Here is a 21,226-nt window from a genome sequence, read left to right as displayed (position 1 = left end):
GTGTGATCCCTTCCTTCACTTTGGCACCCCCTATTCTACTCCTACACCTATCTACTAATACACCCCCCCTAAGACTCTTAACTAAAGACTAAAAGATGCTTTAACAATAGAGGTTTCTAATGTTTCCCTCTAAGCACCTTTCTAAACAATATTTATTTAAAACTTGGCCTTGCCCTTCATGGGATGGTCTTTGGGCTTTTGTGGGCTTTGGCCTTCTTGGGCTTGGGCTTGGGCTTGGGCTTTATCTTTTGCAAAGATTAACAAGAAAAACTTTAAATGTGAAGGCGAATGATCTTGTTCTTCATTATAAAAAGCCACCTTTAGTTGATTCTCATCACCTGATTACCCATGTAATTTACCTCAGCTTCAGGTGAATTGTTTTGATAAAAACAGTGACCATTGGGATGATCACCTCCACAAAAGTCACACTTCATTGGTTGACTCCGACTTTATGATGAATGAACAACATTATTTAGCCATTTGTGCAGTTAGTTGCTCAATCTACTACATTAGAATTTTATTTTGAGCCAAGAGTGCATCTGAAGTCAACTCTAACAACCCTTTCTTCTGAGTACCTTGTCTATCATGTTGGGCATGATAATCAGTTGATGTCAATGCATCAATAATCCGTGATGCTTGTTCTACATTAAGAGACATCATTGTGCCGTGAGCTGCAGCATCTAGGAGCATCTGTGTATCAGATCTAAGACCATTAAGAAATATGCTTAGTTAAGCAACATCTTCAAACCCACGATTTGAGCATTTTCTAAGCATCATTTTAAATCTCCCCCATGTCTCACAAAAAGATTCATCTGCTCCTTGTTTGAACATATAAATTCCAGACTTTGCTTTGATGTAGCGAGAGATTGGAAACAATCTTTGCAGAAATTTTTCCTTTACATCCTTCCAGCAAGTGAGGCTCTAATTTGGAAGTGATTTGGGGCATTTTTTAGCCTTTCTTGCCAATGAAAAAGGAAACAAGTGCATATAAACATTTTCAATATCACCTTATTGAAAGCCCATTGTTCCCACCAATTCATAAAATGTAGACAAATAAGTATATGGATTCTCATGATCCATTGTTGTAAATTGATGGGTACTAATGAGACTAAGGAAAGCAGGTTTTATCTCCAAGGCCCTGGTGGTAGTAGGTATTGCAATACTAGAAAAATGCCTTGGTCCCCAATACATGACATAATCTCCAAGTGTCCTCCTAGGCGGTGGTGTTTGTTCTTCTGCCATATTGCTTTCCTCCTGAAAAAATATTAGTGGGAAAAGAAAAAGTGGTTGAGAATTACTCTCTAGTTTGTCCTCTTTTCTCTTTGTCTTGTTATTTCTTTTGGCTACCCTTTTAATCTCTGCTTCAATTAATACTTGGTCTTTGGGAATTTGACCTCTCAATATCATATAAGACAGCTAATTCAAGGGTTAACACAAGGATTCACTAGTAGAAAAACAATCTTAAAAATTTTAAAAAAAATAAAAAAATAAAAACAAATCGGCAAATTAAATAAAATAAAGAAAAATAAACAATACACAAAATAAACACAATAAACCAATATAAACAAAATTTAAAACATATTTGCAAATTAAAATAGAATCAAATCAAATTAAATATATAATAAAATTAAATTAATTAATTAAAACAAATATGTAAATAAAACAAAATAAAAGCAGTAAAAAATATAAACACAATAATCTAATATATAAAAAATTGAGAACTATTAACAAAAAATAAAAATAGTTAGCATATTCACAATATTTAGGAATTTATACTTAAAAAAATAAATTGTTCCCCAGCAACCGCGACAAAAACAAAATATCGAACCTGCTTTGTCAGAAGTAATAATGTGTCCCTAAGGACAGATATCGAACCCACAAAGAACAGTTGAATATTCAAGTAGAATATTTGCTAAATATAAAAACAGAATAATAAAAGCTGGTTTGAGAAGTGTAATGATGACAATAATTAACAAGAAAACAAGGCAAATAGTCATTGCTTCAATTGAAAAAATAGGGATTGGGTTTCATCTTTCTCACTCTTTTGTATTTTGATTAATCATGATAATACGGTGTCCTGTGATTGATATTGATGCTTGTATAAAAATCATTTATATCGATTCCTCGCATATAAAATTATTAAGATGCTTCCTAAATATCGATTCCTCGCATACTTCTAAAAACAACTTAGAATCAAGATCAGACGTTGATAGCAATTAACATATCAAGTTTATTCCTAGCACTCAAATATGTTAAGTATTATTGTTTAGGTTAGAATCATAAAAAAACTTTCCAGTCAAATTTAAGATTCTAGATCAAGAATTAGAAGCAAAACAATAATACCAATAATCAATCAAGAACAAAATATTATGCTTAGATATCACCTCAATGCATAAGAGTTTGAACAGATTACTCCAAAATCCACAAGATAGAATTAGCCACACATATTCTAACACCTTTTATTCTCCAAAATCCACAGGATAGAATTAGCCACACATACAAGTCACTCAATGGTGTTTTCCTCTCAATCTTGCACTCTAGGGTTGAGCCTCACATTGTTTTTAGAGTGCAAGATTGAGAGGAAAACACCATTGAGTGACTTGTATGTGTGGCTAATTCTATCCTGTGGATTTTGGAGAATAAAAGGTGTTAGAATATGTGTGGCTAATTCTATCTTGTGGATTTTGGAGTAATCTATTCAAACTCTTATGCATTGAGGTGATATCTAAGCATAATATTTTGTTCTTGATTGATTATTGGTATTATTGTTTTGCTTCTAATTCTTGATCTAGAATCTTAAATTTGACTAGAAAGTTTTTTTATGATTCTAACCTAATCTTGCGTCATGTTGATGGGCTTGTTGATTAAAACGTAAAATGGCCCAATGTTTCTGGCACTTTCTCGCTCAAGTGAGAAATAGCTCGCTTAAGCAAGCAAAGCGTTGATTTTCTCCAATGTTGTTGGAGTATTCTCGCTCAAGCGAGAATGGACTCGCTTGAGCGAGATGCTTTGATGCTGAGTTAGGCTTTTTGCGCTTTTGTGCGTTTCGGGCTTTTCAGCTTTCTCCTTTTAGCTTATATTATTCCTCTTTAGCCCAGTCATCTCTATTCTTCCCTAAAAACCTGCAATTAACACCAAATTTGGTTATAAAACATTCTTATTGAAATAAAGATCATAAAATATGTAAAAAATCATAAATTCAAAAATTAGGGATTATTTTATACTTATTTTAGCATTAATACTCATAAGTGCCTATATTTTAATAAAAAATATTATTGAAATTAGGCACTTATCAGGTGTATTCATTTGTCAGGCCCGTAAAGAGACATCCTGACTCTACTAATATAATGGAATCACATAGATGAAGTTATTCAGTTGGTGAGAATCGATGGAGGTTCATATGACTTTGTTTGCGGTTTGAAATATAATCTGGTCTTTCAGGTCATATGAATTTACCTTGTCATACTAGATGATGAGATATTGAGATGTTTATACGCATGGTTGTGTGGATTTCACAACAAGTAGTATGACAGGTGTGTTGAACCAAGTGGTGTTCAAGCTTTGAAGAATCCAAACCCTTTGAAGGATGTTGAAGGCTTGGCTGTGCTTGTTGTTGCTGAGCTGTCTTAGTTAGGATCTGGGGTAGTTTGAGTTTTGTAATCCACTCTAGATTGAATCCAAAGCATAGGCATTCTCAATCTTTTAAAAGAAAAGTGTTTTTCAAACTAAGTGAAAAACAACCGATTGTTTTGTTGAAACAACTGATTGTTTTATACTTAGATGTTTTTAGAAAAGATTGAAAATTGTTTTTCAAATGGTTGAACTGTTAAAACCAAAACAATCGAGGAAACAACCGATTGTTTGTTTTGGTACCATAACAGAAAAACTGTTTTGTGCTTTGACTGAGCATTAAATGTTTTAACTGATTACGCTCCAATTTTTAATGCTTTGACCAATCTTGAAATGCAATGAATAAGTTTTTTAAGATTTGATAACAAACATCTTTGAATAAATTCAGAAAAACAGATTTGAAAAATAACAATCTTTTGATCAATAAATTTCTGATTTTCAAAGAGTTGAGATTGCTTAGAGATTGAGATTGATCAAAGAGTGTGAGATAGGATTTCTGCTTGTATTGATTTCAGATTTGCTTCTATAACAAGTGTAATCCTTGTATTTTGTTGAACAAGTTTGTTTGTGTGCTTGCTGAGAAGTGATGTGTGTTCTTGAGGGGATCAAGATCAGCATTCTTAGTGTTGGTGTGTTGGCCAAGAGAAGTGTGTGTCTTGAGGGGATCAAGGTCACTTTCTTGGTTGTGTTGTAAGTGATCTAGGTTTGATTGCTTAGTGGAATTCCTCAGTGGTTTCTGAGAACACTAGATGTAGCTCTGGGTTTAGAGTGAACCAGTATAAACATTTGTGTGCATTCTCTCTATCCTTAATATCTTTAAATTCAGTTTTAATATTTGCAAACTGGTATAAACAACCGATTGTTTCTGCGAAACAACCGATTGTTTTTCTGGTGCTGTTGTTTTTGCTTATTGTTTTGGCAAACTGGATTCCTTATCAATTGTTTCTTGAGTTAATTTCATTCTTGGCTTAAAAGTTTTCGAAAACCCTCTTTAAACAATTCACCCCCCTCTAGTTTAAAGTCATCCATTCTAACAAGGTGCAGGTCTCAAGATGCTAATTTCAATACATAAGTCTTTCGGAAATAGAGTCAAGTGTCTATGTGTTGTGAGTCAGTAGTTGTCTGACATGTGAAAGATGAATTGTGAATTTTAATAGACACTTGATGATTTGAGAAATTGTATGAGACTTGATGAATTATGTTTATTAATTTGAAATTGAAATTATATAGAATTTTTTTATATCTAGCTTAGCATGTTCTTTGTTTGTGTTTGCTTTCTTTAATCTGTGATGATCGTGTAATTACACAGGAGTAGATGAAGTTGCAGGTAATAGAGCTCAACAGTTAGTAGTCAGAGGATGAGATGCTTTGTTTTTGGATGCTTTGTTTTTAAACTTTTGTCTATATATTAAAATCCCTAAGAAGAGGGATATATTTTGAGATATAATATGAGAAAGTAGTACATGTTTATATGTTGATTAGATATTACATGCTTAATATATTATCAAATATGGGTAAAAATAAGGATGTTACAGTATGTATTGTAAGATTGATAAAAGTATACCTTACTCCATTGTAAATGGCTTATTTATAGTGGTAATGGGCTATTTGCTTGATGGGTCATATTTGGCACATATCTTCAATAAATCAGTGGTAGTTGATTACAAGAGGTGCATCCGGATTTGTAGGAAGGTATATTTGGAGCATATGCAGCCCGAATTTGTAGAATGCTTCTTTACTTATCATTTATTGGCAATTTGTTCTTTAATGTCGTTCATCACCCAGTCGAGAGTGACGTGGTTCAATCGACCCCAACCGGTACAAAAATTGAACAAACTATTACGACTAATCGATTTTATTATCACGAGTTGACAAAATAAAATATTTTATGCAACGTTCCAAATATTAATGTCTATTACAATATATATTCTACGAAATTTTTAGAGTCTTTTTGGAAAAATCTTTCTAATACATAATTAAAACTTATATAATACAAGTATTTATAGAACTAAAATTCAAATTAAAATATTTTAAGTCTGCACATGTATGAATATTTGCTTGTGTACGTAGTATAATTCATACATAATAAGAAAAACAAGGCAAGCTAATGTTGTCATATAAAATTCTAATTATCAATTATATCATTCATATATATATACCTCATGTGAATCTATTTTTAATCACAATAATTGGATTTCATTTCAATCTACCATACTTTGATTTCATTAGTCATGGATCCATTTGCAATCACAATACATTGATTTTTTTTTAATTTCCAATACTTCGATTTCATTTCAATCATATATATTGAATATATATGGATTCATCGTCTTTCGGAAGACTTGTTAAGTATGTCCCTATTAGATACTAACATCTAATCCATACATTAGGGATATGGATAAGTCCAAACATAATACCATGTGTCGAAAACGGGTCACAATGTATATGAACTCCCTTATCAGTTTCTCACCACTTGATATCTTAGTTTATGTGACTTACATGTCATAAGTGAAGCTAGAGGATTTATGTCAAACATAAACTTTTCATACTTAATGTACTATCAAACAACAACTCATATATTATCTTAAATGTACGACCTTAATTTCATATAATTTTCATCATTCACATATATTTCATATCATTCAAGAACCTTTTCAACATAAAAAACAACACTTAACTACCAAATGATCAAAATCTAATATTTCTACATGTTCACACAACATATAATCAAACAAATATATCAAATAACATCGTTGCAAGAGAAATTGAAACTTAAGACCACATTCTCTTTACATTCAAATATTTTAGAATATGGTACTATTGAAAGTTAAAGTTAGTTTCTCTTACCTATAATTTCTTATTCCAAAGAAGTTCGTGTTCAAGCAGAAGTCATTTCAAACTCTAAGGACCTAGAACAAGTTATCCAAATATCACCAAAATTTAGTATGAGCTTTTTTAAGTTGAGAGAATCTCTTTTCTCAACTGGTCCCACTAGGATTGATGATCAAATCATAAAAAAATAGAAAAAAATATATATTTAGGTTAAATAAAAACTTACTATGTTTAAAAATCTGATAAGGTAGAAATATTCTCTTACTTTTTCACTATTGTAGAGTGTGATCAGATTTTGAAGTAAATGAGATATGGATGAGAGAATTTTGATAAATGAGAGAAAAGAAAACTAGAGAGAGAGAAGACATAGTAGAAGAATACGGGGTATGTTTTTCTTATGTATTTTATATTATAAATAAGAACATATAATTTAGATATGTAAGCTATTATTTCTATACTATCTTAATTAGTTTTTTAATATTTTTTCTTCGTTTTTTCCTAGTGTATTTAACCCTATTTCAACAACTACCGATTGTTCCATCTCTACATTAAATTTTAATATTTGTTAAGAAAAATATCAATAATTAAAAAAAATTATATCATAATTAATTTTTGTATTATAAATTTAAATATAATTTATCTATAAATTATATTATTCATTCATTTTCTCATAATAGTAAGTAGGTACTAAAATAACTATTTATTCTAAAAATCAATAACTTAAAAAATTATATTATTCAACATACTAAAATACTATTTCTATCAAAGAAGTAAAATAACATGTCTCCTTCCTAATTCACTACAAGAAAATCATGAAATAAAATCTAATTTTTAGAGACCAAAATAATTAGTTGCAATAGTAACTAAATTAGAGACCATTTTAGAAACTAAATAAAAAATTGGTTTCTAAATTAGTTTCTATTATTGTTAAATAGTTTCTAAATTGGTATCTAATTAGCAATCAAGGTTTTAAAGACCAAATTTAGAAACTAAATAATTGGTAGTTAAAACATTGGTTGCTAATTAGATACCAATTTAGAAACTATTTAACAATAATAGAAACTAATTTAAAAACCAATTTTTTATTTAGTTTCTAAAATGGTCTCTAATTTAGTTACTATTACAACTAATTATTTTGGTCTCTAACAATTGATTTCTATTTCATAATTTTCTTGTAGTGATTTACTTCCTTCTATCACTCCCTTCCATCTTATTTTTCCGAAGACAACAAACTCAAACAAATCATAATGGTAAGAGAAAAAGGGCAATTGTAGTAAAGGTGTGTTTACCTGCAGTCTGTAAATTGACTTACATTCTCTCCAAATTTCTAATTATTTAATCAATTCTATATAAATCATCACTATAAATTTGTTAAATAACAACAATATTCTAGAAAAAAAATATTATTTTATAACTTTCTTGATAAAAATAATAATTTAATAACTAAAATGTTCAGTATTTGTCTAACTAATATTAACCTATGTAGCATAGATACAAACTACACGACACGGACACGAAAATATGTATACTCTTTAAAATGTAAGATTCGGAGATATGAATCTATATATTATATAATTATGAATTATGTAAATTGCTGATAAAAAAATGAATTATGTAAATTGACAATAAATATTTATATACAAAATTATGTTTTAAATTTTTTTGGAAGTAGGAAGATGTTTTTAAAAAAAAAAATTAAGACGATAGTAATAATGTAATAGTGTTAAAGAAATTTTAAAAAAAATATATAAAATTAATGTAAATTATTGAAGAGAAAGATAAAATAATTAATTTAAAAGTTGGAGTTCTTTTATATTATTTTTCTTTCCGTCTCTCTTCGTGTTCTTGTTCTATTTTTTAAACCAATCATATTTAATATTTACTTGATTCTATATGTTTTTATTTTCATCTTATTTATTTATTTTTTCTATCAAAAGTGGTTTTTACTTTCTTAAACTATAATTTTTACCACATACCATTTAAGCCATAGAATAAAAGAAATCATTTGATTAAGTTTGTATATTTTTAAAAATTATTTGATTAAATGACCTATCAATTTTTCCAGGATATGAAAAGATATTTCCAAAGATTTTGATTAAGGGGAAAATCAATAATTTTTTATAAGGAAAGTAGTCCATATTTAAATGTTGGACAATGAACAAAGATAAAAGAATTGTCACTTTTGAGGTCACTCTCAGCCTCTTTATTTTTCCTCTACGTTTTATCATTATTTCTTATTATTGCCGTTTTTATTTTCACAATGACTTATTTAAAAAATTAAACAACTTAATATAGCTGTGAAATTAATTCTTTATTTTGAGATTAATGTTTTCTTAACTATTATCCATTATTGTAAGATATTAATTTGTGTACGACACTTTTATTACATTTTAAATAAAAAATTAGTGGACCAAAAATTAATCATGTTAGAGTATTAATGGTAATTATAATTAGTTGGGCAAATTTTACACATGATACATGAATGCATGATGCATATAACAGTACTTTTTACAATGATTGACAGTGACACTTGGCATTCAGGGGCAGGAGCATGTGAGAAACACATGGAGTCAGCATGTTCCGTATGGTTGACTTGAATATACAATGATCCGTGAAAATTATGGTTTTATTCCCATGTGATTTTTGTACAAGTTGCAACATCTCACTATACTTCATCCAAAATACAAATTTAAGTTCATGTGCCAAAATTCTTCAAATGCTACCATCTTCTTTTATTTTATTTTTATTTTAAAAGTTAACTATATTCTTTTCGATAAAGTACAAAGATGTTATTGTGAATTGATATTTATTATTATACATTATAAAATTTATTGAGTTATAGTTATTGAATTTTATTCATATTTTATAAATTTGTAGTAAGTTTTAATTAATAATAAAAATGGCTTCTAAGTTGTTGAAAACAATATTAGTTCTCTTCTCACTTAACTTATTAAGTAAGATAAGTAAACTTAGATAACTCGACTTTAGTCGGGTTAATATGCTTTCTTTTTCTATAATTTTTTATTTTATTTTTATTTTTCAATTTTTTTATACCGTTTGCTTTTGTTTCATTTTTTATTCGTTTTAATCTGTTTTCATGAATATTTTTTTTAGGTTTTTGCATTTTATGTATTTTTTCTTTTTTACTTTCATATTTGATTCAGCCTGTTATCTTATAGACAATTCCTTAATTAGTTCCTCAACTTAAAATAAGTTGAGTTAGGTATAACAGTCAAAAAAAAAAAAAATCTGCACACTATACTATAAACCCATTAAAGGTTCCATATAAAGTTTATATAAATTCAAAGTATAAATTTAAACATACACATCATATGTAACAAATGTTCTAAAAAAAAAGATAAAAAATAAAAATCTTTATTTTTATAAATATCGCTCCTACATATATGTTTGTGTATATAATACAATCATCACAGTTCATAATACAAATAAACACATGCAAGGAATATTTAAATAAATTTCTAACATGCAAAAAAAAAAAAAATATATATATATATATATATATATATAAAAGATATAATTACTTTATCTGTCCTTACATTTAGGGTTAATATTCAATTTAGTACAGTGATTTTTAAAAAAATCAATTTGGTTCATATGTTTTTTAAAATGTATCCAAATTGGTCATTTCCATTAAGTTTCAGCTTATGGCGTCAAGTGATGCTTATGAGGCAGAGAGATATGCTTATGCGACAAAGAGAGATGCTTATGTGTAGAGAGAGAGGTGGCACACAAATTGAAACTCAACTCCCTCGTCCTTTTCTCTTCTCTCTCCAATCCACAATGAGGCTTCCACTGCACTTCACGGTGGTCGTGGTGGTGGTTGTGTGACCGCTAGGATGGTGAACGTGCGCAGCGGTGTTCCGATTGACGGTGGTGTTGGATCGGAGGGTGCGCATTGCTGATACAAGATGTTGCGTGTTAGGGCGAGGAAGGGAGTGTGGAAATTGTCGAAGGTTGGGGGTTGATGAATGTCGATTAGAGGGGAGAGGAGAGGGTCCGTGTTGCGAAGGAATCAGAGCGCGATCTCCACCTCTCCTTTGCACGAGAGTGAACGTGCCACTAAGCGTGGCAGCACCGCCATGCCTCGTGAAGGCGGAATGTTATTGGTACTCTGGCCACCACTCTTGCTCGGTTTAGAGGGTTTGGTTTGGGATTCGAATGTGGAAGGGTCCGGTGAGACCTTCCAGATCTTTCGGGGATGGAAGGGGATTTTCAAGGCAGGGGAGTTTGCGTGAGGAAGGACATTGTTTAGTTCGGAGTCTGCCTAAGCGTCGTCGGGGGCGGCAGCGGAAGAGGAGGGAACTGGGTGGGGTTGAGGTTTGATTAGGGATTGTGCTTGACCAAGCGTGTGTTCGCCCATAAGTGTGGAGTTGAATTGGAGATTGAGGAAAGTGAATGAAATTGAATGAGTTTGAAGTAGAACGAATGTAATGTGATGGTGATGATGATGATTATGATAATGGTTGTAACTCACTCTCCTTAAATAGAATTGCTTCTAATAATTTTTTTCTTCATTCTCTCTTCAGTTTTGTTGCCTTTCTTCTTCGTCTTGGTACGTCAAACGTCGATGCGCATGTTCACCACCCAAGCGGCCACGCATCCACTGCCACAGCCACCACGAAGTGCAGTGGAAGTCTCATTGTGGATTGGAGAGAGAAGAGAAAAGGATGAGGGAGTTGAATTTCGGTTTGTGTGCCACATCTCTCAATCCCACCTTTCTTTGCCACATAAGCATCACTTGGCGTCGTAAGCTGAGACTTAACAAAAATGACCAATTTGAATACATTTTAAAAAATATAGGGACCAAATTGATTTTTTTAAAACCACTATACTAAATTGAATATTGACCCTAAATGTAGGGACAGATAAGGTAATTATATCTACAAAAAACAATTACATTAGTAATTTATAAATAATCTAGTTTCCTTTACAATCAAACATAAATATAAAAAATTCACGTACGAACCATAATAATCCAATTTCATTTCAATACCAATATGTAATAACTATATAGACCACAGATGTATCTATATACCAAGGATGTTCAATAAGTGAAATATCAACTCACGTTATAATAGCCGTACCCCCCCCCCCCCCTAACGCACCTTAATTTTTTTGTTTTCTTTTTCTTACCCCTCTCTCTCTATAACTTTACCTCTCCCTTCTCTCTTCAATTTCTCTCCCATACCTCATTTATTTCAAAATCTGATCACACCCTGCACTAGTTTAAGAGTCCGCTACATTTCTACCCGATCAGATTTTCAAACAGAGTAAGTTCATTTTTGCTCTAAAGATCCTTTGTTCTCTGTTTTTCCTTAAGATTTAGTCCTCAATCTTAGTGGGATTAGTTGAGAAGAGTAGTCATCTCAACTTATTCTACTATATACTGAATTTTTGTTCTGTTTGGATAACTTGTATTAGGCCCTTAAATTTTGAAGCTTATCCAGACTAGGAGGATAAAATTCTAGAAGTTGCTTGGAAAGCAATCAATTAAGGTAAGGGAAGCTAACTTTAATTTTTAATAGCACCCTAGGCTAGAAGATCTGGATGTGGAGGGCATGTGGTTCCAATATTCAATTTTTCTTGCAGAGATGTTGTGTGTTTATATATTGTGTTGTTTGTTTATATATTATTTAAATTTGTAGAAATATTATATTTTGATAGTTTAGTATTTAAGTGCTTTTTTATGTTCAATAGACTTCTGAATGTTGTGGATGACATTTTGAATGATATTGTATGATGAAAATGGTATGAAATTGAATTCATACATTTAGGATAATGTATGGACTGATGTTTGTTGTGTATTAAGTATTGATGCCTATGTGGTAACAAAGATCTCTGAGCTTCACTAATGAACTAAGTCACATAGACTAAGATATCAGGTGGTGAGAAGCTCATGGGGGAGTTCATGCACACCGTGACATATGAGATGCACGACTTGGGTTGTATTGAACTCACCCTGATCCTTTCTCTTGGATTCGCTGGTAATCTTTGAATCAGGTGTTAGTCTTTGGTAAGACTTACTCAATATGGGTCTTCTAAAAGGTGTTGTTTGTTGAATATCCTAGATGTGTAAATCCATGTGAGATTTATGTGATTGTTTTATTGTTGGGAATTGAATAAGATTGAATAATTGAGAAATTGATCATGTAATTTGGTTTTCTCTTTTGATTTAATTGTTTATATTAGAAAATTCTATTTTCACTAGCTTACCCTTGCTTTTATTGTTGTGTTTGAACTGCAATGAATGTACTACATACACAAGAAGATGATCATACAGGTGTCGAAGGGTCCGGAGAGTTTTAGGGTGTTGATTTGAAACTTATATTGTAAATATTTGTATTTCTATAAGTCTTAATCATGTATTATGAATGTTTAGAAAAACTCTAAGCTTCTATAGAAATATGTAAAACTTGTATTGTAATAGTTAGATGTATTTTTACTTTTTAACGACAGTTCCTCCCAAAACCGTCTTTATATCTCTCAAAATAGTTTTTAATGACAGTTCTTTCTAGAACCGTCTTAATATGTTCTAGGGAAACCGTCATTAAAAACACAATATAATTACGAAATTGCCACCGCATTTTTTTATGACAGTTTTCTACTAACCGTCTTTATATGGGATTGTTGTTTTGATATTTTGTACTAGTGTGAACATCAAGAAATGTAACCAGATCACTCTCTAATCTATATTATTTGTGATAAGGTTCTACCAAAAACATAATTAGCTTTCTTTACTTGTAATTTATTATTCTAAGAAAATTTCAATACAAGTAAAGGATCACTCCAATAATCTAGAAACCTAAAGTAAGATATCAAAACATTACCAAAATTTAGTAAGAGTTTAACCAACTTGAGATAAACATTTTTCTCCACTAACCCTATCAAAATTGATGATCAAATTATAAAAAAAATAAAAAAATTTAAAGTAAACATAAACTGACCCTATTTAAATATTTGATAGTTAGAAATGAACTCAACTATTACATGGTGTGATTTGATTGATATAAAAAAAAAGAAAAGTGACAAGAGATTAAAGATAAAAAGAATAATGAGAGGAAGAGAGATGCAGAAGGTTACATTGACACCAGTACAAAAAGGTAAATTAACGACGGTTAAAATCGACATTTAAAGACGATTCCGGAACCGTCGTTATTACCGGCGTCGTTAAAAGGTATGGGTTTTTCACGACGGTTCCCATAACCGTCGTTAAAACTCCAACTTATAACGACGGTTCCCACAACCGTCGTTAAAGATGTGTTGCGCTTTTTGAATTTAAAAAATTGAAGGCACTTTTAAAGACGGTTCCAAGTGGAACCGTCGTTATAAATATGGCTTTTTTAAAGACGGTTCCAAGTGGAACCGTCGTTATATGTCTTGATTAAAAAAAAAAAAATTAAATTTCAAATAACCTGTTTAAAGTTTTCAATTCCAGAAAATAAAAACATTTCAAATCATAATTTAAACATAAAAATTAAATACAACAAATTATAACATTATACAAAAAAAGTTTGGTAATATATAAAAAATTTTGTCATTGTAATGATTTATCTATACTAGAGTGTTATACGTGGTTACAAAATATTTTGACCATGTTGTTCTCACATACTCCAATGCTTCTAAATCTAGCGGGTGTTGGTCGTTGAACAACTGTGACATTTGAAATATTTTGAATTAGTGCATGAATAATAAATCTCAAATTTTAAAGTGTTTATTGTATTGAGGTATTACCTTATCCCAACCTTTCTTAATTTCAGCTTGCAAAATAGTCAACATCCACTACATAACATAATAACTGCACTCATAATTTCCAGGTTGCCTGTTGGACTGCATGTGAAAATAAATGTATTAAATGAATGAGTGAAACACATTAAATTAAGTAAACAAATATACTTTAAATACCTTAAGGTACATCCAAGTGAGTTTTTGTGCGTTTGAAGTTCTCCTCCCACACAACATATTATATCCAGAGTAAGCACTAAAATAACAAGATTTCATGTTAAAATACATAACATTATATAATATATAAGTAATAATAAATGTTAAATGAAACTGTCGTACCTATCTATAATGTTTTTAAAATAGGCAGGAGGTTTTTTATGCAAGGAGCAAAACCATGCAGCGGTATGATCTTGAACAGATATGATCAATAGTTGCCAATGACGCCTGTATAACAAATCAGTTAATTAGTTTATCTTATTTCAATAATTTATTAAAACTTATTAAATAAGAACTTACTCATGGATGTACGGAGCAAAATAAATGTGTTTTCCACCATTCTTTAAGGCAGTGGTGATGTATGTTTGTGTTTCCGACTTCTTGTTTCCAATTGATTGAGTGATTTGAGGGTCTAAAAACCCATATATATTGTGTTTCCCCTCATCAAAGCATAATCCAGAAAGATACCTAAATTTCAATAAGTTAGTACTAATATATTTAATAAATCAAAAGTATAAAGATTTTAAAATTTGAACTTACATCATCCATAATTGCAGAACTGTTATGTTAATCTCTTGATCTCCGGATGCAAGGTCCAACAAATCAGACATATGAACGTACAACGGTAGATTACTATGCCTTCCAAAAACATTGGCATCCCATGGAACCTCTAACACGGTTGTATCTAAAGCTGTAGCAACTTCTGCCAATGCCGCCAAAGGATCATCAATGGAGACTATTTTCTTATTTCCCAGAGGCAGATTTGTCTTAGGTTCCTGCTACTCATCAAAACAAAAAAATACTTAAATTAGTTAGAATGTAATATATCTGATATATAATTCTATTAATATTAGTGCAAATATATACCATAGAGTCTATAGGTCTGACGAGATGTCTAGGCCAGGCAACGAAAGTATGTAATGCCTCTGCCACAATTGTCACCTCTGATGTCAGCACAGGAACTGCAAGATCACCATAAAGGACCTTATCCACCGTGACCTTCATGAAATTAGAAGGAAGAGGCACATTGTGTAACATTGTGACCCCTTCATAACACTTACCCAAGGCAACGAATCGGGTCAAAGAATTACACTCAACATATAATTCGCATTGGCTAGTTGAGCCAAAGTCATCCCCTGATAGATCAACTGCCGAACAACTCCCTTTAGTGCTGACTTTCTTAATAGGAGGCGGAGGTGGTTCATCTTCTACCATAGTAGGTGGTTGCTGTGAGTGTCCTAAACCCTCCAACCGCTTTTTGAACTCCATTTCCATTTGCGCACTAAACTCCTCCATGAAGCTTTCTTTAAGCTCTTGAGTTACCTCAGCCTTTAACTGCTCACGTAGTTGTAGTAAATACTCTTGGCTAGGTTCATTGGACAATTGTTCCTTGCTGTGTGATGGAGGTCCAAAGTATGACCGAATCCCAACCCCATATCCAGCTACACGAACACGTCCAGGGTGTTCAGGTCGTCCGAGAGCAACATTAAGAATATCATTGCGACCACATGGTTTAAAAGTCCCCTGTGTTGATTGCTCATTAAGAGAATCCTAAAACAAATGAAAAGAAATTGACAAACTTCAACACATTGAATTTAAAATAACACATAGAATTTAAAATAACACATTGAAAAGAAATTGTCAAACTTACAATGCGTTCAACTGTTTGTTCTGTAGACTTAGAACTCCATGTCCCTAATGTGTTTATACGGGCACCCTTCCACATCTCATGTCGGAGTGGTGGGGATGGAGGTCTTAAAGAATCTACACTATTCATTTCCTCAATGGAAGTAGAACGTGCTTTAATCTTTTCTTCAAGCATCCTCTGCTCTAGCAACTTATAACCACCACGAGACAATAAGTGTGGGGTATCATTATGTGCCTGATTGGCTTTTGCTTTGTTTCGAACCTCCTATCATAACACTCAAAATTTAGTAATACATTAATATAAACTATATTCAAATATAAAAGTGATACTAACCTGCCATTTTTCAGTTTGTCGAATATTGACAAACTGCTGCCAAGTTTCTTCATCAATGGATGCATATTTTGCACAAGGATTTTCTTCTTTCCTTTTCCCATATATATAATCTGTTGTCAATTTTGATTTAAACTGACGAAACTTGACACCCACATCTGAAAGAACCTTCGCTTTCAAGGTTTCCACATTCGAGATGTTGTAATGTGTCTACATTGTTTGAAAGAATTAGTTCATAAACAAAAACAAAGTATAAAAGAACTTTAGATTTAGCAAAGTAAAAACAGTTACATACCAGAATATCTTGCCAAATCATGTTTTTCTCGTGGTCAGTCACGTGATCCCAGGACTGAGTTAAGATAGAGATCCTTTCACGAGAAAGTACTCCGAGATAACTCCTATATTTCTTTGCATGTTGCCCAGTGGGCACACCAGTGTGGATATCAATAGACAAAGGTATTTTGTCATCTTTAGTTATCTTCTTAAACATATTCTTCAATCTTGTAGGTCCTCTACCAGTTTTTGAATGGGAAACTTTATCATCTGCCATGTTCCTGTTATCAAAAAAATATAATAAGCATCAAGAATATGAAATATAATGAAAATGAAATATATTGTAAAACTAAACATGAATCACATGTACATACAAATATATATTCCTTCATCATGATCATTTCGAGTTGCATGTACAACATCAGCAACATCCTCGTACTCTTTATTGATGGTCGTTCTTGTAAGTGATTCAATCTCACAAATGTCATTGTTTGTATCTTCTGGGTCATTATGTTGTTTTTTTCCATGTAGCACAACAGACCAGTGGTCAGACGTAGGATCTTGGATATAGAAAACTTGGGAAGCTTGATGTGCCATTATAAATGGTTCGTCATGATAACCTATCTTTCGAAAGTCAACCAAAGTCATTCCTGATTCATCAACTTTGACACCAGTCTTATTGTCAACCCACTTGCATTTGAAAACAGGTACAATAAACTTGGTATAATTAACTTCCCAAATCTCTACTATGACGCCATAATAAGGCATTGATCCCACAACAGGATTTTGATCCTTTGCAGTTGAAAACTGCATAGACTCTGCCTCCAAGGTGACTCCGCTATTTTGCACTGTACTCCTATCATCTCGAGACTTTGTGTAAAACAAACAACCATTTACTTCATAGCCAGAACAACATAAAACATCAAATTTGAGACCGTTTGCAAGCCATGTTAATGTTTCATATGCTGATGGATCATTCATTATTTGTTGCTTAAACCATGACATGAAAGTTTTGTTATGCTCAATTAACACCCATTTTTCTAATTGTCTTGGATTTTTATATTTGACAATGTCTTTGTGTGTATCTAAGTATGGTAACACCTCATCAGTGTTATTCAAGATATACAAGTGTGCTTGCAGAACCTCTTCTCTAGATTTGCTTATGACATGTACACCTCTTGAAGATTTACTTATGAATCTACGAGAGTGCCAACCTTTTTCAGGAACTCCTATACATTTGGCTTTTGACATGTACTCAGAACAAAACTCAATAGATTCTTCTGAAATGTATCTTTCAATAATGGAAGCTTCTGGACGACATTGATTCTTCACATATCCCTTCAAAATCTTCATGTATCGTTCAACTGGATACATCCATCGCATATAAACTGGCACACACAATCTGATTTCTCTTACAAGATGAACAACCAAGTGTACCATAATATCAAAAAAAGATGGAGGAAAAAACATCTCGAGTTGACACAAGATAACAATTATTTCTTCTTCAAGTTCATCCAACTTCTGAGAGTCAATCTCTTTACTACATATGGAATTGAAAAATGAACATAGTCGAGTGATTGTATGCCTAACATTTTTGGGCAAGATTCCACGAATAGCCACTGGTAATAATTGTTGCATTAGAACGTGACAATCATGTGACTTTAAGCCAATTAGTTTCAAATCATTCATAGATACAAGACTCTTCACATTTGAAGAGTAGCCTTGTGTACCTTAACACCTTTAAGACATTCACAAAAACTTGTTTTCTCTTTCTTTGACAAAGTGTAACACGCTGCAGGCAAGTATGTACGTTTACCAACTTCTCTCGGTGCCAATTCCTCTCGTATATTCATTTCAATCAAATCTAGACGTGCATTCACACCATCCTTTGTTTTGCCTTTAATGTTCAGAAGTGTTCCTATTAGACTATCACACACATTCTTCTCTACGTGCATTACATCTAGACAGTGTCTAACATCCAACTTACACCAATACGGAAGATCAAAAAAGATTGATCTCTTCTTCCATATTTCACTCACCGTTTGCTTCTTCTTCATTTTTCCAAAAGTCACATTAACATTTTTTATTTTTTCATAAATTTCAACACCACTTAAGGGAGTGGGACAAATTTCATGTTCTTGGTATCCGTTAAAAGCTTTTTTCAATCGACGATATGGATGATATTTCTTTAGAAATCTACGATGCCCAAGATACACGGTTTTTCTTCCATGTTTCAACTGCTCATAAGATGTCTTGTCTTGACATATTGGACATGCTCTATGGCCTTTCACACTATAACCTGACAAGTTCCCATATGCAGGGAAGTCATTGATAGTACAAAACAACATCGCATGCAATCGGAAAGATTCATTCTTAAACCCTTCATTCCACAATAATTTCAAATCTTCAATCAATGGATTAAGATAAACATCTATGTCATTTCCAGGTTGTTTTGGACCAGAGATCATCATAGATAACATCATGTATTTGCGCTTCATACACAACGCAGGAGGTAAGTTGTAAATCACTAACAAAACGGGCCATGAACTATGATTACTACTTAAATTTCCAAAAGGATTCATTCCATCAGTTGCCAATCCAAGTCTTAAGTTTCTTGATTCTTTTCCAAATTCAGGAAATTCTTTATCAATATTCTTCCACTGCAAAGAATCAGCAGGATGACGAAGTAATCCATCACATTTTCTATTATCTGCATGCCACCTAAGGTTTTTAGCGTCATTTGCATTTGCAAACAAACGCTTAAGCCTTGGAATTATCGAAAGATACCAAACAACCTTAGCAGGAGGACCTTCCTTTGTCAATTCATCAATTTCATCATTCTGACCAACCTTAACCTTATAGCGTGACAAACCACACTTGGGACATTTTCTTAAATCTTCATACTCATTTCTGTATAAAATACAATCGTTAGGACATGAATGTATTTTTCTATACTCCATACTCATTGGACAAAGTATTTTTTTTGCCTCATAATTTCGATTGGGCAGGGTATTTCCTTCTGGAAGCATGTCCTTAAGCAATTGAAGCAATTCTGTAAAACTTTTGTCAGTCCATCCATTCATTGCCTTCAAATTCATCAACCTTAACACTGCTGATAATCGTGTGAAGTTAGTTGAACCAGAATACAAAGGAGTCTCTGCATCATTAGACATATTTTCAAAAACTACATTAGCAAATGATTCTGCTCCCACATCACGAATCATGTCTTCTAATCTATCATCCATTGAGAAATGAACTTCCTCCGAACCTCCGTGCACACTTGGCAAGTCTAACAATTCACCATGCCACGTCCATGTTGTATAACTTTTCAAAAATCCATCACACAAAAGATGTTCTCTAATTTCAGAAACAGTCAATATCTTTCCATTTAAACAATTGATACAAGGGCACCTTATCCTTACTCCATTCTTATAACTAACGGCATTATGTTATGCGAATTGTATGAACTCTTCCACCCCTTTTTCGTAAGTATCACTTATTCGTGGTGTATTAATCCAACTCCGATCCATAGAACTGCTAAACTAAGAACCAATACTTTCAATATGTAATCATGAAAAAATAAAACAAAAATGCCGAAGGTCGGACACCTCCGGACTCAGAACCAATGCGTTCAATATGTCAAAACAATATATAATCATTGAAAATTAAATCAAAACTGCCGAAGGTCGGACACCTCTGGACTCAGAATAAATTCGTTCAATATATGCAATCAATATCTAATCATGAAAAACTAAATTCAGATTGCCAAAGGTCGGACACCCTCGGACTCAGACTTAGTACATTCAATATATAAAATCAATATCTAAATCAGAACAAACACTCTCAAAATATAATAAATCAAAATTTAATACATAATTAAATAATAAATAAACATATACTAACCTCAAAATATAAACACTGGTCGCAGGGGTAGAGCAAGATGGCGCTGGTGCTGAGCGGGGCGGCGCTGGTTGCAGGGTTGTGGCAGCGTGAGGCCACGCTGGTCACAGGGGGCCGCGGGTGAGCTCTAGTCGCGGCAAAGCAAGGCGCGTGCGAGGCTAGGCGGCGCGGGTGAGTGCTAATCGTGGCAGGGCACGCGCGAGGCTAGGGCGCACGCGAGTCTAGGGTGGCGCGGGGAGCTGGGGCGGCGCGGGGAGCTGGGCCGGCACGGAGCGCACAGGGGCGCGCGAGTAGTAGGGGCGTGCGAGTAGCAGGGGCGGCGCGGTGGTTGTCGGTGTGAGCGCGAGGTCTAGGGTGGAGAGCTAGGTCGCGCGGGCGGTGGAGCGGCGACACTGGCGGTGGCGTGAAGGTACTGTGTGCGGGTGAGAATGAGAGAAAGAGGGAAACTGGAATGTGAAAATGAAGAGAGGGAAGGCGCGCTGGTAAGGGAAAAATTAAAAAAACAACTCACTTTTAACGACGGTTCTGGGAGAACCGTAGCGAAAAAACCTACTTTTAACGACGGTTCAGTAGGGAACCGTCGTTAAAACCTCCTCATCCACATTTAACGACGGTTCAAGCTATAACTGTCGTTAAAAAGCCAAAAAAAATTCA

The 21,226-nt window shown here is 32.9% G+C and overlaps 2 protein-coding genes and 1 pseudogene across 2 annotated transcripts; all 3 read right to left on the bottom strand.

The window, feature by feature from the left end:
* Positions 1–504: 504 nt before the first annotated feature.
* Positions 505–16,799, bottom strand: LOC150028805 (uncharacterized). The gene is made up of 8 exons (XM_090300134.1): positions 16,695–16,799; positions 16,403–16,609; positions 16,073–16,333; positions 15,598–15,954; positions 15,289–15,420; positions 15,072–15,200; positions 1,190–1,254; positions 505–703 (listed from the first exon to the last, which is right to left on the bottom strand). The coding sequence occupies exons 1-8, from the start codon at positions 16,713–16,715 to the stop codon at positions 505–507; spliced, it is 1,371 nt and encodes a 456-aa protein (XP_090156260.1). The 5' UTR covers positions 16,716–16,799.
* A 95-nt stretch (positions 16,800–16,894) lies between these two features.
* On the bottom strand, positions 16,895–19,020 carry LOC150028804 (uncharacterized; annotated as a pseudogene).
* A 9-nt stretch (positions 19,021–19,029) lies between these two features.
* Positions 19,030–19,785, bottom strand: LOC150028803 (uncharacterized; the record flags this gene model as incomplete). The annotated part of the gene is made up of 1 exon (XM_090300133.1): positions 19,030–19,785. A coding segment is annotated over exon 1 (741 nt), but the record flags the coding sequence as incomplete, so codon positions are not given.
* Positions 19,786–21,226: the final 1,441 nt, after the last annotated feature.

The sequence above is a fragment of the Phaseolus vulgaris genome, chromosome 3 (genome assembly GCF_051622355.1).
Source record: "Phaseolus vulgaris cultivar YP4 chromosome 3, ASM5162235v1, whole genome shotgun sequence".
NCBI classification, from domain to species: domain Eukaryota; kingdom Viridiplantae; phylum Streptophyta; class Magnoliopsida; order Fabales; family Fabaceae; genus Phaseolus; species Phaseolus vulgaris.
Note: the sequence above shows the minus strand (reverse complement) of the source record. Positions and strands in the feature narration are given on the sequence as shown.